The sequence below is a fragment of the Mustela lutreola genome, chromosome 14 (genome assembly GCF_030435805.1).
Source record: "Mustela lutreola isolate mMusLut2 chromosome 14, mMusLut2.pri, whole genome shotgun sequence".
Lineage (NCBI taxonomy): Eukaryota > Metazoa > Chordata > Mammalia > Carnivora > Mustelidae > Mustela > Mustela lutreola.
The window spans coordinates 66888340-66910963 of NC_081303.1; the positions used below are offsets into that span (position 1 = coordinate 66888340).

General features: G+C 48.1%; 1 protein-coding gene across 2 annotated transcripts; it reads right to left on the minus strand.

Annotated features, from left to right (window-relative positions):
• Window positions 1-436: 436 nt before the first annotated feature.
• MGST3 (microsomal glutathione S-transferase 3) lies at window positions 437-22502 on the minus strand. Of its 2 annotated transcripts, none has more exons than XM_059146748.1 (6): window positions 22375-22502; window positions 6197-6320; window positions 3977-4050; window positions 3386-3443; window positions 1381-1453; window positions 437-690 (listed from the first exon to the last, which is right to left on the minus strand). In XM_059146748.1, the coding sequence occupies exons 2-6, from the start codon at window positions 6311-6313 to the stop codon at window positions 554-556; spliced, it is 459 nt and encodes a 152-aa protein (XP_059002731.1). In that variant the 5' UTR covers window positions 6314-6320; window positions 22375-22502; the 3' UTR covers window positions 437-553. The 2 variants fall into 2 exon arrangements, with proteins under 2 accessions (XP_059002731.1, XP_059002732.1); XM_059146749.1 differs by lacking the exon at window positions 22375-22502 and adding an exon at window positions 21653-21721.
• Window positions 22503-22624: the final 122 nt, after the last annotated feature.

The window sequence follows — 22624 nt, forward strand, 5'->3', positions numbered from 1 at the left end:
AATGGGCTTCTGGGTGCTCAGACGGTGGCACCTGCCTTCAGTCCAGGTCATGATCTCCAGGTCCTGGGATCGAGCCCCACGTCTGGCTCCCAGCTCAGCGGGGAGTCTGCTTCTCCCCGTTTGTGCTCTCTCTCTCAAATGAATAAAATCTTAAATAAATAAATAATCCTTGTTACCGTAGGTGTTAACTGTAAGTAAGTGTAAGATATTCTTATATCCCAACTCAGGCTGACAGACTTTCCTTCCTTGGGCCCCAATTTTTCACGGCTGTGGCATGACTATGAACACACTACCACAACCGGATGTTTCCCCAGCTTCACCTCAGTAAACATCTGTGGCAGGGTGAGGAGGGGGCTTAGTACCCACCACCTCTCCCATCCAGTAGAACAGGCTACTTCTCCTAGAAGGAGACTCAAAAGAAATCAGCAGAGTCAGGTTTAGGTATGAGGCTAAGGCCAGGTAAGTTTTTATTATATTTAGAAAAAAAAAAAGTCACTGACAATAAAAGTTAAGTCACTCAAAACGAATGAGTTTTTGAAGACCCTGTAGTTCTTCAATGGCAGCATTTGGACCCACCGCCCAAGCCGGTCTTAACCCAACCGAGGTGCTGGAAGGCAGAGCACACGGTTGTGCCCATGAGGCCAATGAGGGCTATGGAGCCCACGACCCCGCGACTCCGCTTGCTGGGCTCTGAAACAGGAGAGAGAACAGAGGTGACTGGAGGTGCCAGACAGAGGACAATGCCGTCAACACCCACCAGCCATTCTAGCAAGGCATCGGGGGTCGCGCGTCAGACCATCTGGTCCTAAGAGGTCAACCAACGCCTGGCCTCAGTGGCCAGTAAGTCAGCTATGGCGTGCCAAGAAATGTGTCCCCAGAGTCTTCCCTGGACCCTCAGAGAACTGGGGATAATAATTAGAACAACTGTGCTCCAGGACCTCTGGGGGTGTCCCCACTTTCAAGAGGTAAGTAGAGTCAAGAGTCTCTCCCTGTTCTCTCTAGGGGAACCATTTATCGTAGTGAATTAGCAGCGGGGGCTCTGGGGTCGGGCTGCCTGGGTTTAAATCCCGGCTTCCCAGTTTACACGAGTAGCTCTGAGCCTCCGTTTTCCATCTATAGCACAGGACACACTATCTGCATCACAGAAATGCTAGCAGGTTAAACAGCATCCACCGGATCTCAGAGCAGCAACGGACACACACGAAGTGCTCAGTACAAATAGGTTTTGTTACTTTTCAAAGGTTAGTAAGAAGGAAGATACCAGAGCTTCCCCCTAAACACCAAAGTACGTCTCCTTTTCTTAAAGCCCCACTAAGAAGAAAAATACAGTGGCATGGGATTTTTAATTTGTTTCCTTGGCAGATGTCGTGATGTACTCACCTCCTGTGTAATAACCATAAGCATAAAGAACTCGTCCAACAATCCAGGCCAAGCCCAGGCCAGAAGCTACACGCTGCAAGAGAAGGGCTGGATCAGTATCAGCACTGGAGAAACATTAACATCTAAGGCTGAAGACACAATGCTCTCCCAAAACTTCCGTGGATATGGTAAAACACTCCCCCAACAAAGTTAGGGTAGAGGCATGTTCTTTGTCTCAGGAAAATCAAAGATCTGTGATTCTTCTATGAACTGCTTGTGGATGGGGAAGGTGAGAGCTGACCTTCCTGGTGGATGGGGTGGAAGGAACCTTCTGGCTTGCCCTGGGGACTGAGGTGTGGGCATACGAGAGAGGGAGAGGCAGGCCGGGGGTGGGGCATGAAGGGTAAGCCCCAAGAGGACCCTGACCCCAAGGCAGGACTGGCGGAGAAGCCTGGCTGTCTCCATGGGCCTGCCACTGCTTCTCTGAGGCTCCCCCGTCACTGTCCCCCAGAAGGGGTCAGAGCAGGCTGTGCTGCGGCCCGCACTTGGGCTGAGGGCTCCGCTAGAAAAAGTGGGCAGAGCGTGTCCTGTTGTCATCCCAGAACATGTGGTCTTGGAGGCAGACGTCTCCCCCTTCCATGGCCCTTGAGAAGAGAGAGTAAAACTCACGTAAGATGACTAGTCCTACGTGAGCGCCATCCTGGGGTGACCGTCTGGTCAAAACCAGTCAGGACAGACTGGGAGGGGGAGCGGGCACATGAAACGTTGCACACCAGTCTTCATGTGCCTTCACCATTCATCAGTGGCTTCCCAAGGGGTAAGGTTAGTGCTTTAGGATTTGTTTAGTTGATCTGGGGTAAGGTTAATGATCAGGTGTGTGAAACCACCGAAAATAAAAATCCCGGGCCCCTAAGTCACTATGGGCAACCTGCCAGGCCCTGCTTGGCCGTAATGTTGCACAGTTACCACCAGATGTCCCCAGAGTAGTTCTTTGAGTCTTAGAGCCCTAAGTGCAGGAATGGAGTCTAGGGCAGACAGACTGGGAAGGGGATAGGGGTGGACATGGGGATGCCTCACTAGAGGGACTGGCTTGTCGTGCTTTATTTCGGTAAGGTACACCGCAGACCACACTCCAGCCACGAGCCGTCACGGCCTACAAGGCCCTGTGGTCTGCTCCCCACGGAAGCCGTGCCGCCCCACTCACTGTTCACCAGACAGACTGGACGGGCTCTGGCTTCAGGGCCTTGCTCTCGCGCTTTGCCCAAAGACATCTACCACCCGCGACACCTGATCCCTACCCTTCTGTAACTTTTGCCTCATTGTCACCTTGGCAGCTGCCACAGTCCTCACCTGACGTCCTCACTCACAGCGGTCTCCCGATCTGGAACTCCATTCCCTCCCGCCTGCTGGGTTTTCCTCCGTGGCACGCATCGCCTTGTGGCGAACTGCATCATGTACTTATGTGCTAGAGTCAATGACCCTGAGTAAGAGTTAACCCGGTGTCTGGGTCTGTTTGGTTCACCGCTGTGACCTCAGGGGACCCATCAATGCCTGACTATGACAAAGGAGAAAATCACGGACATGAACCCTGCACGATCAGACCTGGGTTCAAATTCTTCTATTTTCTACATGGCTATTTGCCCCTGGGATGGTTACATAGTATCCAAGAGGCTTCTCCTGATCTATTAAAAAAATGGGGAAGGTTCTATATGCCTTAAAGAACTTTTTAGCAAGAATGAAATTCTTCTTAATGGGCACTGAAGATGTTCATTCAATATCCACTTCCTGCGTTCCTCCCTAATAGTTCAGAGAACTAAGTCCAAACAGACGGGCGCCTGGGTGGCTTAGTCAGTTAAGGGTCTGCCTTTGGCTTGGGTTTTGATCCCAGGACGCTGGGATCCAGTCCCATGTCGGGCTCCTTGGTCAGTGGTTCCCCCTGACTCCCTACCCCCCACCTTATGCACATACTCTCTAATAAAATCTTTTAAAAAATCCAAATAGATGAAAACTCCTTGGGAAAACTTACCGGGTGGTAAACACCTCCAACAGCTAGGAAAAATAAGAAGGGAGGATACACTTCCAGCCTGGAATAGACAGAGACCGTTTTGTAAGAAGTGCCCATCTGACGTGTGCCCGTACCCCCTTAGGCTCTTATTTGCTGAGTCAGACACTGGAGAGTAAAACTGAACGCTGAGGGCAGGGAGAGGCCCTACCACTAGGATCCACCCTCTTTCCTCCTGCGTGGGAGCCAAAGTCCACAGCTCTGAATACTCTAACGAGGAAGGTGGTGGCTAATGCCAGCGGATTTCCTTCCAGAGCTCACAGCCACTCCCTCCCCAGGGCTGGGAGATTCAATCTCAGCCTAGACAGGAAGCCTGGCGAATGCTGCTGAAGGCCAATGCAACTTGAAAGACATTTTTGAAGGATTATCCAGAACCCCACTCTTCTAACAACTCTGAATATTCAGTCTGTCCACAGACATATTTTCTAAGACTCTTTTAACTCCCGATCATCATCCCAGCTGCTACTCAGTGAACAGGAGGACCAAAAGCCGAGGTGCTGGGCAGAGGACACAACACTGCAGACCTCCCCAGGGGTGTGCGGGGCCGACACTCACGTGTTCTGGTGGGCGCGCTGAATGCAGTTGAAAAGGTGCCCATTCTCAGGGTCCGTGCTGTACATGGTGGGATACTGTGAGGACAAGATACCGTGGATCGAATGGTCAAGAGCAGCAGCATTGAGTGTTGAGTTACAGCCAACCTCCAAGATCATCTATCCTCAAGCAACTTCTACTTTACCCTTGACAGGTGATCACTTTCTGCCTGACACTTGCAGTGGGGTCTCAACTCTCAGAAGCAGATTCAATATATTTCTGTTAATATCCAGTCCTATGAATGTATGTCTGTGCCACAGTCACACAAGGGAGGGAGGCAGCTTGAGCCAGACTCCCTGCCCTTGACATTGTGTCGTGACTTTTGGATTCCCCACACAGCACAAAGACACCCCAGGGGAACATCTCCTTCCCACAAGCTATCAGATGCTGCAACCTTCTAAGATTTTCTTTAATGGGAGAACAGAAATTGAGTGTGAGAACTTTAATGGATGTGTCCATTAAAAAAAAAAAAAAGGAAAATCCATAGGAAAACTTAAAAAGAAGCTCTAGTCAGAGTCTAACAATAAGTTGCTGAACAGAAGCAGACATTTGAGTTTGCTCACCAGGGACAACCCCAGTAATTAGCCCTTTTAGATCAGCAGGAATGAAAGGAAGCATTTCATAGACCTCCTTCTTAGGTCTACCGTCTAAGCCCAGGCTAACCTCAGCCCCACACGTTTCTTCACTTGGGAAACAATCACCTTACAACACCATTTTTAAAGTGGCACATGAGGAAGACTTACCACTTAACTCTATTTAGTTATTTTGTATTACTTATGTTTAAAAATCCAAGTATAATCGACACACATGAGTTTCGTGTAACGTAATGATTTGATGTATGTGTGTGTGGTGGAGTGATCACAGTAAGTCTAGGTACCACAGTTGCAGCGTTTTCTTTTGATGAGAGCATTTAATATTTGCTCTTAGCAACTTTCAAATATATAATGGAGAATTATTCATTATGGCTGCCATGCTGTACCTTGTAGCTCTTGTTTTTTAGATTCCCCATGTAAGTGAGGTCATGAAATCTAGGTCTTTCACTGATTTATATCACTTAGGATGAGGCCCTCAAGGTCCATCAGTGTTGTCACAAATGGCAAGATTTCATTCTTTTCTATGGCTGAGTAATATATATATAATGTGTGTGTGTATATATATATAAAACACATATATATGTACATAAATACGTATATGCACATGTGCGCGCACGCGCGCGCACACACACACACACACACACACATATCTTTTTCCACTCATCCACTGATGGACACTTCGGTTACTTCCATGGCTTGTCTACCATAAATAGTGCTGTTATGAACATGGGGTGCACATATCTTCTTGAGTCAGTGTTTTCATTTTTTTCTTTTTTTGGGGATAAATACCCAGAAGTGAAACTGTTGCATTATACTGTCGTTCTATTTTTAATTTTTTGAAGACCCTCCATTATTTTCCATAGTGGCTGCACCAATTTACATTCCCACCAACAGTGTGTTCCCTTTTCTCCCCCTTCGACAGCTTTGGCTATTTCTTTTTGTTTTGCTCATAGCCATTCCCCACCGGGCGTGAGGCAGCATCTCACTGTGGTTTGATTTGCATTTTCCCAATGATGAGTGACGTGCGGTGAGCACCCTTCCATGTGCCTGCGGGCCGTCTGTATGTGGTCTTTGGAAAAATGGCTGTTTGGCTCCTTTGCCCAGTTTCTAAATTTCTAAATTCTAAATTTTTTTATTATTATTATTTTTTTTTTGCTATTGAGTTGTATGAATTACACATTTTGGAAATTAACCCCTTATCAGATGTATGATTCGCACAAATTCCTCCCATGCAGTAGGTGGCACTTTCCATTTTGTTGGCAATTTCCTTTGCTGTGCAGCAGCTTTCTGGTTTGATGTGGTCCTGCCTGTTTACCCTCGCTAGAAAATAACACTCTTCCTGGCACACAGCTCCAGCCAAAGGCCATACCGTTCTCGCCCCAACACAGTTGGTCTTTCTACAAAGAGATCAAGTGAAAACAAGATGGAGATGGCTCCCCAGCAGGGTCCCCCATTTCCTGCCTTCTTCCTGCCTGAAAAGGGCAGGATTTCGAGTGGATGTGGTTCTCAGACTGCTGGCCTCTGGCTTCTCACCTCTCCTTCCACGACTGAAAAGAAGTTCTTGCCTCAACAGATCTAGGATCCCACTCACCTCCACTTTGTACTTCTTTCGGGCCTTGGAAACGTTGATGGCTAGATGAGCTACCATTATGAAGCTGGCGGCACCGGTGAGAACCACAAAGCCATATTCCTTAGAGAGGACAGCCATGCTGGCTCTGTGGAAAGGAGACGAGTTAGGATACCACCCAGCACCACAGGCGCCCATCGCAGGAGGCCCGCAGCTCGGGGCTTCACTCCCTCTGAAGGTCTACCTACAGGTCAGAAAGCTGTGAGTAAACGTGATGCAGACATCACTGTGTGTCACACAACAGACTCTTATGCAAGTATGCAATGTACATGCAGAAGAGCGTGTGATCATATCACGTGTTCTCTTCCAATGAAGCTGTACCACTGCGGTAGGCATTGCTGGAAGAGGACACAACTGCTGAAAAACCATAGTTTCACACACAAAAAAAGGTTAACAGGGTTAATAAAAATAATTTTTAAAAAAGGTTAATAAATCCTTTAATAAATGTAAAGGATTTATTAAATTTGAGAGAGAGGAGAGAGGTGGGGGAGCGAAGCAGGATAAGAAACAATATACGGTGATTCCAAGTTTTTGCGAGTCTGTTGGCATGGGGGGGGTCACTGAGGGCAGGCACCCTGGACTCCCTTTGATCCTGGGGCACACGCTGGTCTGGGAGAGGGCAGGAGAGCCAGTGGCAGGCGGAGCCCATCACACTGCTAAGAGACTGGGCTCTGGGCAGCTCCGGGGAGCCAGGTCCACTCCTCGAATTCTCACTTCAAAACTAGCCCCAGGACGTGATCTGACGCCTGCAACTTATCTGAAATGGATCAGGAAAGGACAATACAAACCAACAGAGCCAAGTGTTAACTATGGAAACCAGACAGTGGCTCTACGGATGGTAAATGTATGATCCTTCCAGCTTTTCTGTATATTCGAAAAATGTCATTATAAAATGGAGAACAAGCGAATCTTAGCATTTTTCAGGGTTCTACCATTTGAGCTATTTTAGCTACTGTTCTGCCCCAGAAGGAAAGGAAAGAGAAGAAACGGACTGGCCAGCAAGAAGAGAACTTGGCAGGTGCGAGGAGGCCCTCATCATCTCACGGTAGGATCAGTGCCGGCCGTCCAACTGCTCTGACTTTGGTCAGCAGACCACTGAGGCAGGCAGGACACGGAGCACAGCCAGGGTGCTTCCCAAGATCCTCACCTGCCCAGGCACCGCGGGCCAGGCTGCCACAGGCCAGCAGCTCCTGCCTATGTTCTGCATCTGGTTTAAAACATCCACCCTCCTAACTCGCTCATTGCAATCTGTCCTCCAAGCCTAGGTGGGCTCCCCTGCCCCAGAGTGTTTCTGGTTGACCTCACCAACAACCCAGCAAGATGGAATAACCCTATTTCCCAAAGAATACCCCGATGGTGAAGGCACATTGCTGGGTCCAAAACAGAAGGCACCAGAGCTGGGATTCACATTTAGATTCTAATCCAGTTCCAACGTTCGCTTTTAATCCCACTTGAAAACAGAGAGCTGCGCTGATGCTGGGGTCACAGCGCCTTTCTCAGTGTGGAATCTGGGGCCAGAAAGCAGCTCTGTTCTTCAAAAGTACTCTTCCCTTAGGACTCAAAAGTGACATTTATTGCTGAAGTCCTAAAGTCTGCACTGCCACCCCTTCACCATCCATAATAATTCTCCCCAGTTTCTCCTTCTACATTCTTTACCCTGCACGGTATCCCAGAGGTGCTCAGCCCGCCTTGCTTGGGTTAGGGAAGGAGGGGACACACTGCAAAGGGTTATCGCCATGACTCAGCACAGGAACGCCTCCTGGACACTCTCTCCCCACCATCAGGTATGGCTGCAGAAAGCAAGCGGTCTCTGGCTGCCCTCCAAACCTTCCTGCCCTCATTCCCTTCTAGAATTAGTTGCTTCCTGAAATGCAGAAAATCAGCTCCAGGAGGTAGCAGTTACCGAGACAAAAATATAAGACGAATCCTGAACACCTCTTTGAAAATAGCAATGGGTGACCCTCCCAACCTATGTGATGTACTTGGGGCTGAATAGCATTTGGCTAGACAGGTCATTTAAAATGAAGCTGTCACTCACTCTGTCAGGACAGTCAATTAAGCATAGTTGGCTTAGGTCAGTATTTGCACGCCAAAAGAGTCCTGAAGTGAGAGCCCATTTCCAGACCCCAGTCTCCAGACAGGACGCCAGGCTCCCTGGCAGCATGGGGTCACCCGTGTTTGTGTAGCACTTTTCAGCCACTTTTACCCCCCCTCAAAAATCCCATTAGCTTCACTTCCCAGAGAAGGAAATGGAGGCTCAAGCAGAAGAAAGCAGAACTAAGACCCGAGCGGGTTTTAGAATTCTTCCCCAAATACCCAGGCATGGCAAAATTTCATGGCTTAGTCACCGCCCTTGGTTTTCCTGGTTTGCACCGCCTTGGGGTAGGAGAAGCTAAGTGGCCAGACAAGTACCTCTTGAGTAGATCTTTCTGTTGCAGGCAATGAACACTCAGGTGACTGCTCAAAAAGTTACAATCTGAAATTAGTATTTACTACTGAGCTCCTCTCCCAAAGTGTGTATGTAATCTGGGATTCACACTCGAGTGAAAGCGACCCTCCTCCTCCCTTGCTCCAGTGACGGGTATTAGGGAAAAGCAATCTGGGTAGGGGCAAGCAGAACCAGAAGAACAAGTACCTTTCAAGGGCAGAGAATTTATAGTAAGGGGGACCCAGAGTCCAGTGCTAGAGTGGGTGGTTTGCAAAAGACTGCATAGCGAGCCGTGGGACAGCAAGTGTGCTCACATGGGGGCAAAGTGCCTACCTCCCTGAACCTCTCCCTGCAGGAGCCTGGACACACCTGCAAAGACGCTAGAACAAAGTCCAGGAAGCCAGCTGTAGGATGGGCAGCACAGCCCTCCATGACCCCCTGGTACTCCCGCCAACTGAGGAGTCCTGCTTCAAACGCCAGAGCAGGGTGTGCTACCCAGCTCCCACAAGGGGTGACTGTGTTTGACATCCTGATGCCAAGCACAGAGTGTGCCTACAGACACCTGTGGAATAAACAAAGCACGCCACCGTGCCACCGCTCGATGCGGCTTTTGGGAATGACACCTCCAACCAACAGAATGTTTGTCACCTGGAACTAAGCCTCACATAGAGCAGGCGCCTAAGGAATTTAAGTTCCCTTTTGTTCTCCTTAAAAGTATCTACTAAAACCTCTGAAGCAGAGAAAGACAAGGTCAGGACACGAAAAAAGCTCTGTCACTATCGCTGTTGAAAACATAAATCCAACAGGGACTGGAAAATGGTTCAGGTTTGTCCTTTCACAAACTCAGTCCGAGTTCCCCCCACTCTCCCCAAAATTCCCATCACCGGCTGAGTCCTTCTGTTCTGAGGAATGCAGGGCAAAGACATGGATGCTCCCACCCCTTAAAGATTGGCCTTTGTGGGTTCGGGTGCAGGTGTGCACACTGGTTAAGAGGAGGCAGTGCAGTTGACAGAGGCCCAGCCCTGGCAGCCTCAGCCACAGCCACGCCCGAGGCTGTCCCAGCCCTGGAGCTGGCAGATAGCTTCTCTGGGGCACAGGCTTCCGCACCTCTGGCATGGGCGCTCCCCGCGCTGCACATCACACTTTGTTGATTACATACCTGCTCTGCTCACCAGCAACCCTTCCAGCGACCCAAGAGGATAAGGTGCTCTTGGGGGTGGGAGCTCTGCCCTAGACCTGGGTCTTGGACATGGTGCCAGATGCACAGCATGTGGCCTAACAGCCCCTTGGGAGCTCAGTTTCCAAAGCAGGTCTAGAGTCCTCTGCAACCCTCCTGGCTGTACAATGGCGTTTGTTAATCATCACCCTGTTTTCGAGGCTGGTTGCACTCCAGCTGTGTATATGAGAAGCTATAATCTGTATAAACAGGACAGAATTTAGGTGCCTATTTAAAAGTACCTCATCCGCACGATTACACAGTGGTGGGGAAGTGCAAAAGCGAACCCTCTGGAGAAGAGCCCGGCAGCGGGAATATTCTTTACATCTTTCATACCTTCTGATTCGTTAGTTCACTGGGAAGCTAGCTGGAGGCCATAATCAGACACTCAGATAGATTTGGTTCAAAGACATTCACCTAAGCACCATTTGTAACAGTAACAACAGCAATGGCACAATGACCAGGAAAAGAGGACTAATTAAAAAAACAAGTGCACCCATAAACAGAATAGTGTATAACCACTAAAATGGCGTGCACATGATTAAAGGTGCTGAAATGGGCTTAACATAAAGCATGTTAGGTTAAAAAATTTCAAAAAGTGTATGTATATACAGAATAATCTTAGTTTTTTTCCCTAACAGGAGAAATTTTAAAAGAAAGTATCAAAATTATAAGCTTAATTATTCCCAGACAGGAAAACTGTAGACTTCCTTTGTACTTTCCTATAATTTCCACGATGAGCAGATACAGACCAAAAAGTCATATGGAAATGGCCTGACAACAGGAATTGAGAAATCAGAGAACTAGACAATACACGGCTATGGGACCAGTCATATGGGACTTCCAGCCTGAATCTCGTCACTCACTCAGGATGTTCTGGAATGACACTGAGCTCAGTACCCAGTTGCCACACTTCCTAGCTGTGTTTCCTTGGGGGAAATTCTTCACGTATTTCAGCGGCCTCAGCCTCCGTATCTGTCAAATGGAGACACTGGTGGTACCCACCCGCCCCTGCAGTTGTTGCGAGGAAGCCTTGGGGAGACTCGGGTATGGGGATGCTCTCAGCGCCCAGCATGACGACTGGCAGGTGCGGAACACTCAGCAGAAGTTTGGGATTAGGTTGTGTCATGTGTTAATGTGAACGGTCTCTGCCCTGATTCAATTATAAAAGGGGATGTTTGAATGAATGATAATCTACATTTAAGAATTTATTTAGGGGACGCCTGGATGGCTCAGTTGGTTAAGCAGCTGCCTTCGGCTCAGGTCATGATCCCAGCGTCCTGGGATCGAGTCCCGCATCAGGCTCCTTGCTCAGCAGGGAGCCTGCTTCTCCCTCTGCCTCTGCCTGCCATTCTGTCCGCCTGTACTCGCTCTCTCTCCCTCTCTCTCTGACAAATAAATAAATAAAATCTTAAAAAAAAAAAAAGAATTTATTTAGAATGGCTATTTTAACACAGCTAACTTATAACTATATATACTCACTTCTTTTTCTGAACTCCTAGCCAGCTGTGTTCAAGTATCCGAAAAGCAGGAGTGTTCAGGAGGAAGCAGGTTTCCAGCGTGGACCTCGGAAACCGGCACTGTGGCCAGAGAGGCCCGAGAGGGGAGGTGAGCATGTGTTCACCTGCTTCTTGCTTGTTCAAGTTTACTGAGCACCTGCTGTGCACCGCTCACTGGGGACCCCCATGCTGGAGATGAAGAGCCCAGACTTGGGTCCCTGCCCTCATGAGGCTCATGTTCTCCTGGGAGAAACAGGCAAACCAGCAACTTGAACACACACCCAGTTCCAGATCTTCCCCTTCAGCGCCATGATCAGGAGCTGGGGACCCATGTACCCTACAAAATGGAAGTGCATGTACTGGGGGAAGGCAGAAACAGCACAGAAGGGTTTCTGTCTCCCCTCCCGTGCTTCAGTTACCTGTTCCCCAGCCGGCCGTCTGGAGATGAGTCACAATTGTTCAGCTGAAAGGATATTAAGTTGAAGGTTTAAAAGAAACTAGATTTTGTATTTCATTTCCTACCACTTATTTAAGAGTAGAGGTCCTTTTGGAAATGTTTTTACTCCTAGACTTGAATACTGTTTTATGATTTGTCTTCTCCTATGCAGAGATCCACAGGTATAGAGACAGCAGGATATGAGACTCATGTTCTGGAGTCAGATGGGTTTGTGTTTAGATGCTCGCTGCCTCTGTGAGTTTGGGAATGTCATCTAATTTCTCTACAGAACAGGAGAATACTAACTACTTATTTCACAGGATGATTTGAGGAATTAAGGAAATAAACTAGGGGTGCCTGGGTGGTCAGAAAAACATCTGGTTTGGGCTCAGTTCGTGATCTCAGGGTCGTGAGATTGAACCCCACGTCGGGCTCTGTGCACAGCATGGAGTCTGCTTGGGACTCTCTCTCTAACCCTCTGCTCTTCCTCCCACATGCTCTTTTTCTCTCTAAAATAAATAAATCTTAAAAAAAAAAACAAAGGAAATAAACTAGATAAGCTTCTGGTATGAACAACTTAATACATGCTGGCCCAAATATGAAGGCATATTGTAAACACTGGTTAAGTGTGTGTCTCTGCCCACATAGGTCATACTTCCTAAATAAGGAGACACTGGTTTTCCTACAAATCAGTAAGGTGCTCTGACTCAGAAATTAGGTCTGACTCTGTTGGCAACAGATTCAAATTCAGCAAAACGCTGGTCGACTTAGATTCCCAGTGTGGGCAGCATACAGTGTCTAGGGAGAATTAGTTTTCTAGTGTGGACAGCACAATGTACCTAAGAACACTAATTTACTCATTCAACCACAACATGAAAATGCTTACTGTATGCAAGGCATCTGCTGAGGGGTGGGGGACACAGCAGTGGACAGGATGGGGTCCCCATCCTTAAGTCCTCGACATTCGAATGAGGATAGAAGTCTGATAACAAATACGCCAAGGTGTTCGCTCACACTCAACAGCAATCGTACAGCCATATAAATGTCAAAGAAATGTATTATATATTTAAACCCACATGGTACCATCTGTCCATTAAGACTGGGAAGACTTGGCTGCAGCGACATTCACACCCCCACACAAACGGCACTCAACATTCCGGGCAGAGAATATTCAGGTCAGAGTTCACGCCAAGTGCCAAGGCCCCAGGGAAGGAGAAGCCTGGCACACTCGTGGGACAGAAAGGCGGCTGGTGTGGCCAGCCCTCCCGCCACCCCCGCAGATGGGGGGAGCACTAGGAGACAGGGCCAGGGAGGACAGATCCAGATCATGAGAGGGGCTTTTACCCGCCACGTAACAGTCAGTACTTGCTGCTTCTCCCCCCAGGGACTAAGAAGAGGGGAAGGGAGGAGGCAAAAGTGCAAGACTTTCGTGTGTTAGTGGCAGAACTGTTCACTTCCCAAAGGCCAAGGTGTACAACCAAGCAAGCAGCCCCACGGTTAGCCAAGATGGCCCTGCGGGAGGACTCCGCTCTTCCACATGGAAAGAGCTTCCAAGGCACGAAGAAGGGGACCAGTACCGACCCCAAATGGAAGGAAGGAAGAGCTCCAAAGAGGAACCCATGGACACCTGCGCCAAGATGCATGAACAGACCAAGATGTGTTCTTGGCTTTGATGAGGGCGACCCTTGGACAGCCGGGTTTTAGGGGAAGGGGAGAAGGTGGGAGCCCCTGTGCTGAGGGTTAAGAAACAAGTGCCGCAGGACATCGCGGGCAGCTCCGCCTCCTGTATCCGTTCCGCTGGCCCATCCTGCCCATGCTTGGTCCAGTGCCAGGTCCTACCCCTTCCTCCACCATGCCTGTACTCTGCACTGACCCGCGTGGGCTGCAGGCGTGCGCCTGAATGTGCACATGTGTTCCAGGCTGCTCGCTTAGCTATTCCCACACATACTTGAACGAACACTGATCGATGGAAATAGTACACATTTCCGACCATGCTAGGGGAAGAGAACGTCTCCTGCTTACATTTTCTTTTCTTTTCTTTTTTTTTTTTTTTTTAAGATTTTATTTATTTATTTGACAGAGAGAGAGATCACAAGTAGGCAGAGATGCAGACAGAGAGAGAAGGAAGCAGGCTCCCTGCTGAGCAGAGAGCCCGACGCGGGACTAGATCCCAGGACCCTGAGATCATGACCTGAGCCGAAGGCAGCGGCTTAACCCACTGAGCCACCCAGGCGCCCTCCTGCTTACATTTTCTATAGTTACTTCCAGGAGGACAAAAACACAGTTCGGGGCTGTCCTATGTTCCACATCAATGGTTCTCAAACTTCAGCAGCATCAAGGTCAACTAAGTGTTAAAATGCACCCCATTCCCCAGAGTCTCTGATCCTTAGTGGGGCTTGGCAATCTGCATTTCTTTCCCTCTTTCTCTCTTCCTTCTTTCCTTCCTTTCTTTAAAGAGAGAATGACCCTTAAGCAGGCTCTACACCCAAACTAACTCCTCACGGAGTTTTCCAGCCCACGTGGCAGAAATAGCAAAATGGGAAATAGTATCTATCACCACTACATCCCGAACACATCCTAGAAGACCTACTACTTCTCCCCCGTCCGGCCCATGGGAGAGTTTACAACAATTAACAACTCCCCACGGCGATCCTGTGTGGTAGTTACTGTTCTCATCCCTATTTCACAGAGAAGAAAACTGAGGCAAAAGTAGTTCAGCCACTTGTCTAAGGCCCCACATCTAGTGAGTGCAAAGCTGAGGTCTCAACACAAGCCAACTGACCCCCGGGGTCTACCTCTTTGCTACCACACCCCCCTGTGAAGCGTTTGCCCCTTACCCAGGAGTTAGGTTACTCCTTCCCCCACAGTAGGGAGTGGTGAGGAGACACACCTTTGCAGAACTCCAGCTCCAGAGCAGGACCTGCGGTTTCTAGGCAGGGGCCAAGTGGAGGAACAGAGCAGGAGCACCAGAGCCCAGGGGAAGGGAGAGCCGGATCCATGGAATGCTTTACATACAGGATCGCGTCATCCGTGGAAGACAGTTTTACTTTTTCCTTTCCACTGGGAATGCCTTTACTTCTTTTTCCTTGCTAGATCACCCGGACCAGAACAAATATGGTGTTGAAAAGAAGTGACCAGAAAGGACATCTTTATCTTGATCCCCATCTTTGGGGGGAAGTATTCAGGCTTTTATCATTTAATATAATGTTAGCTGTGAGTTTTTTTTTTTTTTTTAGTAGATGCCCTTTTGGAAAATACTTTAAAATGAATTACTTCTACATCATATTTTTTAAAACAGCAACACTTCTAATTGTAACTTTTTTTTAAAAAAAGATTTTTATTTATTTATTTGACAGAGATCACAAGTAGGCAGAGAGGCGGGCGGGGGTGGGGGAAGCAGGCTCCCTGCTGAGCAGAGAGCCCCATGCAGGGCTCGATCCCAGGACCCTGAGATCATGACCTGAGCTAAAGGCAGAGGCTTAATCCACTGAGCCACCCAGGCACCCCCTATGTGTAATTTTTTCTTTTTTTTTTAATCAGAGGATTAAATAGCTGAAAATGATTTTTGGAAGACCTCACCATGGTAAGGAAAGAAAAGCAGTATTTTGAAGCAGGAGGGGTAGAGGACAGTGGGCAACAGACATGGGTTTCCAGGGGGAGACTGGGGCAACTATCTTCAGCCCAGCGGATTTTAAGAAAGCCCCAAGGCACCAGTGCCAAGTGCCCCCTTGAGAAGGGATCGAGCTCGGGCTTCATTGAGAAAACACGCTCCATTCCAGTGTCTGAGTTGGCAACACGGATTTTCATTAGGACATCTGCCTAAGGTAGTCCCCCTACCCCCGCCTCAAGAAATTTCACTGACAGGTTCTCTCTGAAAACATCCCACCATAGCGCTTAGGGGCGTTGCTTTGATTCCCTCCAATTCCTGCCTCTGCCACCACTTCCCCTATCTCACTGGGTAGGGGTTCCTTCAGTTCCAAGGACTACCCAGAACTCTTCCTGAGCCACATCCATCAGAACACCCCAGGGATGAAGCTCTCCTTCAGTATTTACTCAAGTCTCTCTCGGCTGCCAAAAGGAGCTCCCTAGGGTACAATCAACATTGCACAAATGGGAGTAAAAGGCAGGCTTCGTATCTGAGCACTTGCCTCCAACGATCACTTCTGAGCCATGAAATCACATCAATTTATCTTTTACTAAATGAAATCACTTAGATTATTTTTTATTGATTTCTTTTCAACATAACAGAATTCATTGTTTATGAACCACACCCAGTGCTCCATGCAACACGTGCCCTTAGTACCCACCACGTGGCTCCCCCAACCTCCCACCCCCCGCCCCTTCAAAACCCTCAGACTATTTTTCAGAGTCCATAATCTCTCATGGTTCATCTCCCCTTCCAATTTCCCTCAATTCCCTTAAATATTAAAAATTTTTATTAACATATAATGTTTTATTAGCGCCAGAGGTACAGGTCTGTGAACAGTCAGGCTTACACACTTCACAGCACTCACCATAGCACATACCCTCCCCAACGTCCATAACCCAACCACCCTCTCCCTACCCCTCTCCCACTGGCAACTCTCTGTTTTGTGAGATTAAGAGTCTCTTATGGGTTTGTCTCCCTCCTGATCCCATCTTGTTTCATTTATTCTTTTCCTACCCCCCAAACCCACCACGTTGCATTTCCACTTCCTCATATCAGGGAGATCATATAATAGTTGTCTTTCTCCGACTGATTTATTTCGCTAAGCATAATACCCTCTGGTTCCATCCACGTCATCACAAAATGGCAAGATTTCATTTCTTTTGATGGCTGCATAGTATTCCATTGTGTATATATACCACATCTTCTTTATCCATTCATCTGTTGATGGACATCTAGGTTCTTTCCATAGTTTGGAATTTTTTTTTTAAGATTATATTTATTTATTTGACAGACAGAGATCACAAGTAGGCAGAGAGGCAGGCAGAGAGAGAGAGAGAGAGAGAGAGAGAGAGAGAAGCAGGCTCCCTGCTGAGCAGAGAGCCCAATGCGGGGCTCCATCCCAGACCCTGGGATCATGACCTGAGCCGAAGGCAGAGGCTTTAACCCACTGAGCCACCCAGGCATCCCTCAACTGGATTTTTTAAAGGAGAAAGGATTTCAGCTTTCAGCTCTCTCTTCGCCCTCAAATAAGCAGATAAAAGCCAAGCTGGACAGTGGTCACCCCCTACTTCCACCTGCAGGACTGTTCTCCTCAAACGGTCCTGCCATGTCTCAGCTGTGTCCCTTTTCACACCCCCAGCAATGGGACAATGAAAAACACTCACAGACTGACTTGGACCCATTCTCCCATGTTTCCTTAAAATTCTTATCTGGTTCCCTGTGCTAGTCATCTGACCTTCCTTATACACAGCTGCTTATTTTATGTGGCAAAACACACCATTCTCACGAGACTAACATAAGGATGGTCACTTAAAGGGCTGGTCTGATCAGTCTCAAATGGACTTCCGTGAGCCCCCAACATGGAAGGTGGTTCTGAGAACTGAGGTTGTGTCCGGTGTCTACTTAGCCTGCTCACGGCCCCCCAGGGCAGCTGCCCAGCCTCACTTCTGCCTCTAGCTGATTAGACAAATGAACAGTCCTCACAATCATCTCAGGTAGGATGACTTTCATGAACCCATGTAGAGCTCAAAGGAGAAATTTTATAGCCTGGAGGGAAGCCACACAAAAGTAATTCCCTGTTTCCATGATGGGAGAGAAAAAAGAATCACAGAATTTCTTTGTGTCCATCCTACATTTTCAAAATGCTAGTTCTGGCCACTTTTGTTTTGTTTTAAAGATTTTATTTATTTGGGAGAGAGAGAGAGTACGAGCAACCACGAGTAGAAGAGAGGGAGAAGCAGACTCCCCACTGAGCAGGGAGCCCCATGCGGGACTCGATCCCAGGACCCCAGGATCATGACCTGAGCCAAAGGCAGACACTTAATGAGTGAGGCGCCCAGGCGCCCCCATTCTGGCCACTTCTACATGAAACAGATAACGAGATCTGTCTGAGTGTAAAGTTTCACGGGACAGCTAGATTTTTTTAAAAAGTACGTGGACATTGAAGAGAAGGAATAATCACCCAGGTGCGGAAGAACAACTACTCTCCACCATTGCACTGTACATTTGGTAGGTATTTCTCCAAGGGCTAAAAGTGCAAGTTAGCTGAATAGGCACAGCATTATTTATGCTGCACTTGATCATGAACTCAGTGAGGCGGAACAGCCGAAGCAGGCCAGAGGGTGAACTTCCCCAGCACATTCTGTGATTCCTCATCGGTGTTCCCGGCAGAACACTTGGAAAGTAGAAGCTAATGATCAGAAGGGTAGGGAGTCTGTCTCTTTTAAGAGATAAATGTGTTATAATCCAAATGCATTCAGCTTTAAAGATTCTTTCTCCCTCTCCCTGTCCCTCCCGCTTGTGCTCTCAAAGAAAAAAAAAGAAATCAAGTTTCCCATGCGGTTTTAATTCCAACACTTTGGGGAACTGTCCGTGCTGCAAACAAACAATACCTAACTGTGTGCACTGGCTGGTGTGGGGGAGGGTGGGGAGGGCGGGGCCAGCATGATGCCCAAGTTCATGGGAATAGTTCTTCCCGAATGGAACAGAGTCTCCCCTAGAAAAAACTGGTAATTCAGCTCCTTAAGACTCTAGGAAGAGTAGACTGTAACAAGACAGAACAACTCCTTCGTTCTCCTTCTGGTGCGATGACAAACTTTCCCAAACAGGTTCTTGACATGAAAGGCTCTGTGGGGTGAGAGGTGTGTTGGCACCTCCCCTAGGAGTCCAGGGCCATGCTGGGCCATCTGGAGCAGGTGTCCCAGGGGATGTGATCCCGGCGACAGCCTGCAGGACGTTTCCTGTGGTCTGGAGGGACCCACCTCAGAGGGCAGGAGAAAGAATGGGGAGAAGCCATGGGGCGCAGAAGATAAAAATCACTTTAACAATTAACAATTCACTAAATGGAGCTGATCTGATACAATCAATGCCAGGCAAACCATTTTACCTAAATAGAGTGCCTACCTCAAGCCCGCACCTACTATCTTCAGTATCGCTTTGGGGAATGGTTTCTTCCCTGATTTATCCCCTACTCCCTGCCGGGCACCACATGAGGCAGTGAGATGTGCAAGGCTCCGATGGTCATCCAGGCTGAGAGCCAAGGTCCTAACCCCACGGAAGACACAGTGATGGGGAGCCAGACAACACAGGAGGACCACGAAACAGGGCCACAGCAGATTGAGAGAAGGGCTCTGAAGGACATCAAGTGATGGGGAAGAGAGACACAGGGCGAGTCAACAGCGAGGACACAGGAGCAAGGACAGGGCTTTGCTTGTGTAAGGAAGAGAAAGGACATCAGTGTGTCGGAAGGGTAGAGACTAGAAGGGTATGTGCAGTGATACAGATTAGCGTGGTAGGAGAAATCAACTATTAGCGGTAATACCTATTATTAGCTTGTATTATTTAAATGTATGCTAAATACTATTCTAAGTAGCTGACCAGTATTAGCTGCTCAGAGCATACCTACTATATCGTATTACTTTTATTTTGCAGATGAGGAAAAGGCTAAGAGCATCCGAAAGGTTAAGTAATCTGCCCAAGGTCACACAGCCATCACAGAGGAAGCCTGGACTCACACACAGCCAGAGCTGCTGGGCTCCAGAGTCTATGCTTTCCACCCTCACCCTTACTGCCTCTTGATTGGAGTTCAAGTCTGACCACACCTGACTTCTTTTGGAACTTTTCTATCTCCCCAGACTCTCTCCTGAGCATGAACTATATTAATAGGAGTAGAGAGCTAATAATTAACTCCAAGTCTGTGACAGATTAAAGCCTGAGAACTTTCTAGTTGGAAGAAAGAAAAAAACTTGGAAGAGGTCCAAAAAGTAACTTATTTTTAAATTTCTTTTAATGAGTGTCAGCACTGCAGTATGACAAGAGGAAAAATGCTAGGAAGGAAAAACTTCCTCCAGTCTTTCGAGTGTGCAGGTTTGCAAGGAGCAAAGCAACACAGAAATTGGTATTTCTTTTCCCATCATGACTTCCACACAACCTGTGCCTTAACTGACATTACACAGAACTGAAGGTCATGGGGAAATTAAGCCCTGACTTCCACAAGAGGAAAATAAAAATCTCAAATGAGTCACAGTGACACCACTTGGATTTTCCATCCCAAGAAATGTGGGCAGACCATAGTTAATTCTCAGCAGCTGCTGAGTCCTCACAAGGGTATCGGACATTCTGGATAAATGAACCACGGAGCTGCCTGAAACAGGGTTAGTCTCTTTATGCCTGTCTGTATTTAGGATGAAGCTGAGCCAAAATCATTCACTTTGCTTTGGATGGGAATTAAAATACCATAAATTAAGGGGGGAAAAAAAAGAGTGAACTAAAGCACCAAAGTATTAGAAAACTGAGTTCAGTTAATGAACAGGTCAACGCTGGCAAGAACTCAGAGGGTCAACAGGGGGACTTAGAAGCCCAAACGATGAAATCCTTAAAAGTATTTGCAAATGTTATTTGGAAAGTACTGCAATTTTTCCCAGCTACTCATTGATGTTTTTCTCATCACAAGGGTTAAGTAGGTAGGTAGACACTGGAAGAGAGGGTGAGGGAAACAGGAATGCTTTTGTACACAGTAGTATCCTAGCTCATAACTGCTGAATCCTCCTTTTTCAGGAGGACTGCAAACTCATAAGTGGTATGGATGAATTCAACTGCAGAAACTGTAGCATTATGTAGATTCTTAAAAAAAAAAACATTGCATAAAAATACTAAATGGCTCACGGTCAGTTGTAGTTGGCAACTGTATTCTGAATCCAGATTCAGAATATTTAAATATTAAATAGGGAATAATAGGTTTAAATACAGCTAACTGTGCAGCAGGCATTAAATTACATCTTGCTGGCTTGATTTGTCATCTACTTCATTGAAAACTGCTCCAGGGGCTTTTCAGCCTGTCTCTGGATAATAGGGTAAAACCCTTCTTTCTTGTACGTTCACTCCCTTTGCTGTCCTCCAAGTCAGGAAATTCCCTTTCATGACTGTCTCTTCAGGGCTCTAAGCCAACAAAAGGAAGTCTAAATTAGGAGGAAGACTGCCCTTCTCCAGTTTTGTTCCTTAATCCAAGGAAGCCCCTGGTGTACACTTTCTATAGCTGGCTACAGTGATCTTTCTAGTGTATCTGTTTTATATATAGTAACATCAGTTCAAGGAAAAAAAATTGCTTGACAAAGTTTTCTATTTCTGTAACACTGTGTCAGGACGGAAGCAAAACAACGCCTTCCCTGGGGTAAAAGTATTTATTTGGATTAGAGGCTCATTTTACTGAACTTGGTTAAAATTAACTCTTGTGAGAATAAACATTTTGATCCCCTGACCAGGATACTATGCTCTTAGTACTGAGTTCACTGAATTAAAACATAGCCTGTAACTCTGACCGATAACCTTGGGTGCTTCCCACAAACTGCAGGCTCTTGGTGATCTACACATTTCCCAAGAGAAGCCCTTGCAGCAGCTCCCACGCACAGAGGACATCTCAAATCTGCAGCAATTCCACAGGACCACGCCTGGGTCCGCAGCACCTGCAAAAAGCCATCGGTCTGCAAAGCAGTGTCCTTCCCTCTAGGGCTCCCTTTCTCCAGTTGAGAGATTAAAGCCCCAACTGTCACTCCTTTCCAACCCACCCTCTTGTCTCATCTTTTCCTTTATCTCCTGTTCCACACTCACTTGTCCCTTAAGCTACAAAGTAGCTCCTAAACTCCTGGTCGGAAAGGAAAGTAACAGCAGAAGCCACAATTTAGGAGAATGACTCACCAATGAGTCTCCAGCCCCTTCCACCGCCCTGCAGCTGCCCCACCACATTGGCCCTGGGGCTCCCTGCAGTGACACAGATAAGGAGGAAAATTCTCTCAAATCCAAAGCAGAACCGTACGTTAAGAGTCCTCCTCCCTCGAGGAGTCTCCCGCTCTCCGGCAGAGGTAGGAAATGACCCACATACGGGTTTCAGTACAAACAGACAAACGTTTCTATGAGGCAGCAGGAAAACAAACACAATTCCCTGGGAGGTTCTCCCGGAGGGTTCCTAGCAACACATCCACATCCGCAGCAGGCATAGGGCTCCCAGGGCACTTGTTACCGATCGGGCCTGCACTGCCCCCTGCCCCAGCAGGCACTTAGCAAGGTCGGGTGGGCTCCGGGAGGCAGAAACAAGAAGCCGGGTCTGCACAACCCGGAGAGAGGAAGAGAGGAAAGGAAGGTACTTTAGTGTTGACCTTGAGAATCTCCCTGAGTTACAGAGAGCGAGGTGGACCCCATTTCAACGCCCCAAACCCACTCCATCAGGGGGAGGATGCAGGGCAGGTGCATCAGGGGGGCAAAGGGGATGGAAAGATAGATGGAAGTGTACAGACCAGAAAGGGGAAAGGGAGCGCATCCCTATTCAGCCCGGGATGGCAGAGGTAGGGGTGGTGCCTAGCGCTGGACCAGAAGCGCCCCGAGGCCCACGCTCCGCGTTGCCAGTAAGTGCGTGGACTTACCTGGATCACCTCCGCTCGATCGGTGCAGACCACAGCTCCGCAGTGAAGTGAGGGTGCCGCGCCCTTGGCCACCGGCGGGGCGGGGCGGGGCCCGAAGGCGGGCCCGCTCCCGCCCGAGGCAGCGCGAGACCACGCCCCCACGTCGGGGCCCTAGGCAGCCCCCGCGCGCCTTCTGAGTGTTCATTTGCAGTCACTGTTGGGTGGTTGGGCCGCGGAAACTGGATTTCTTCCTCCTTACGGCTGTCCACAC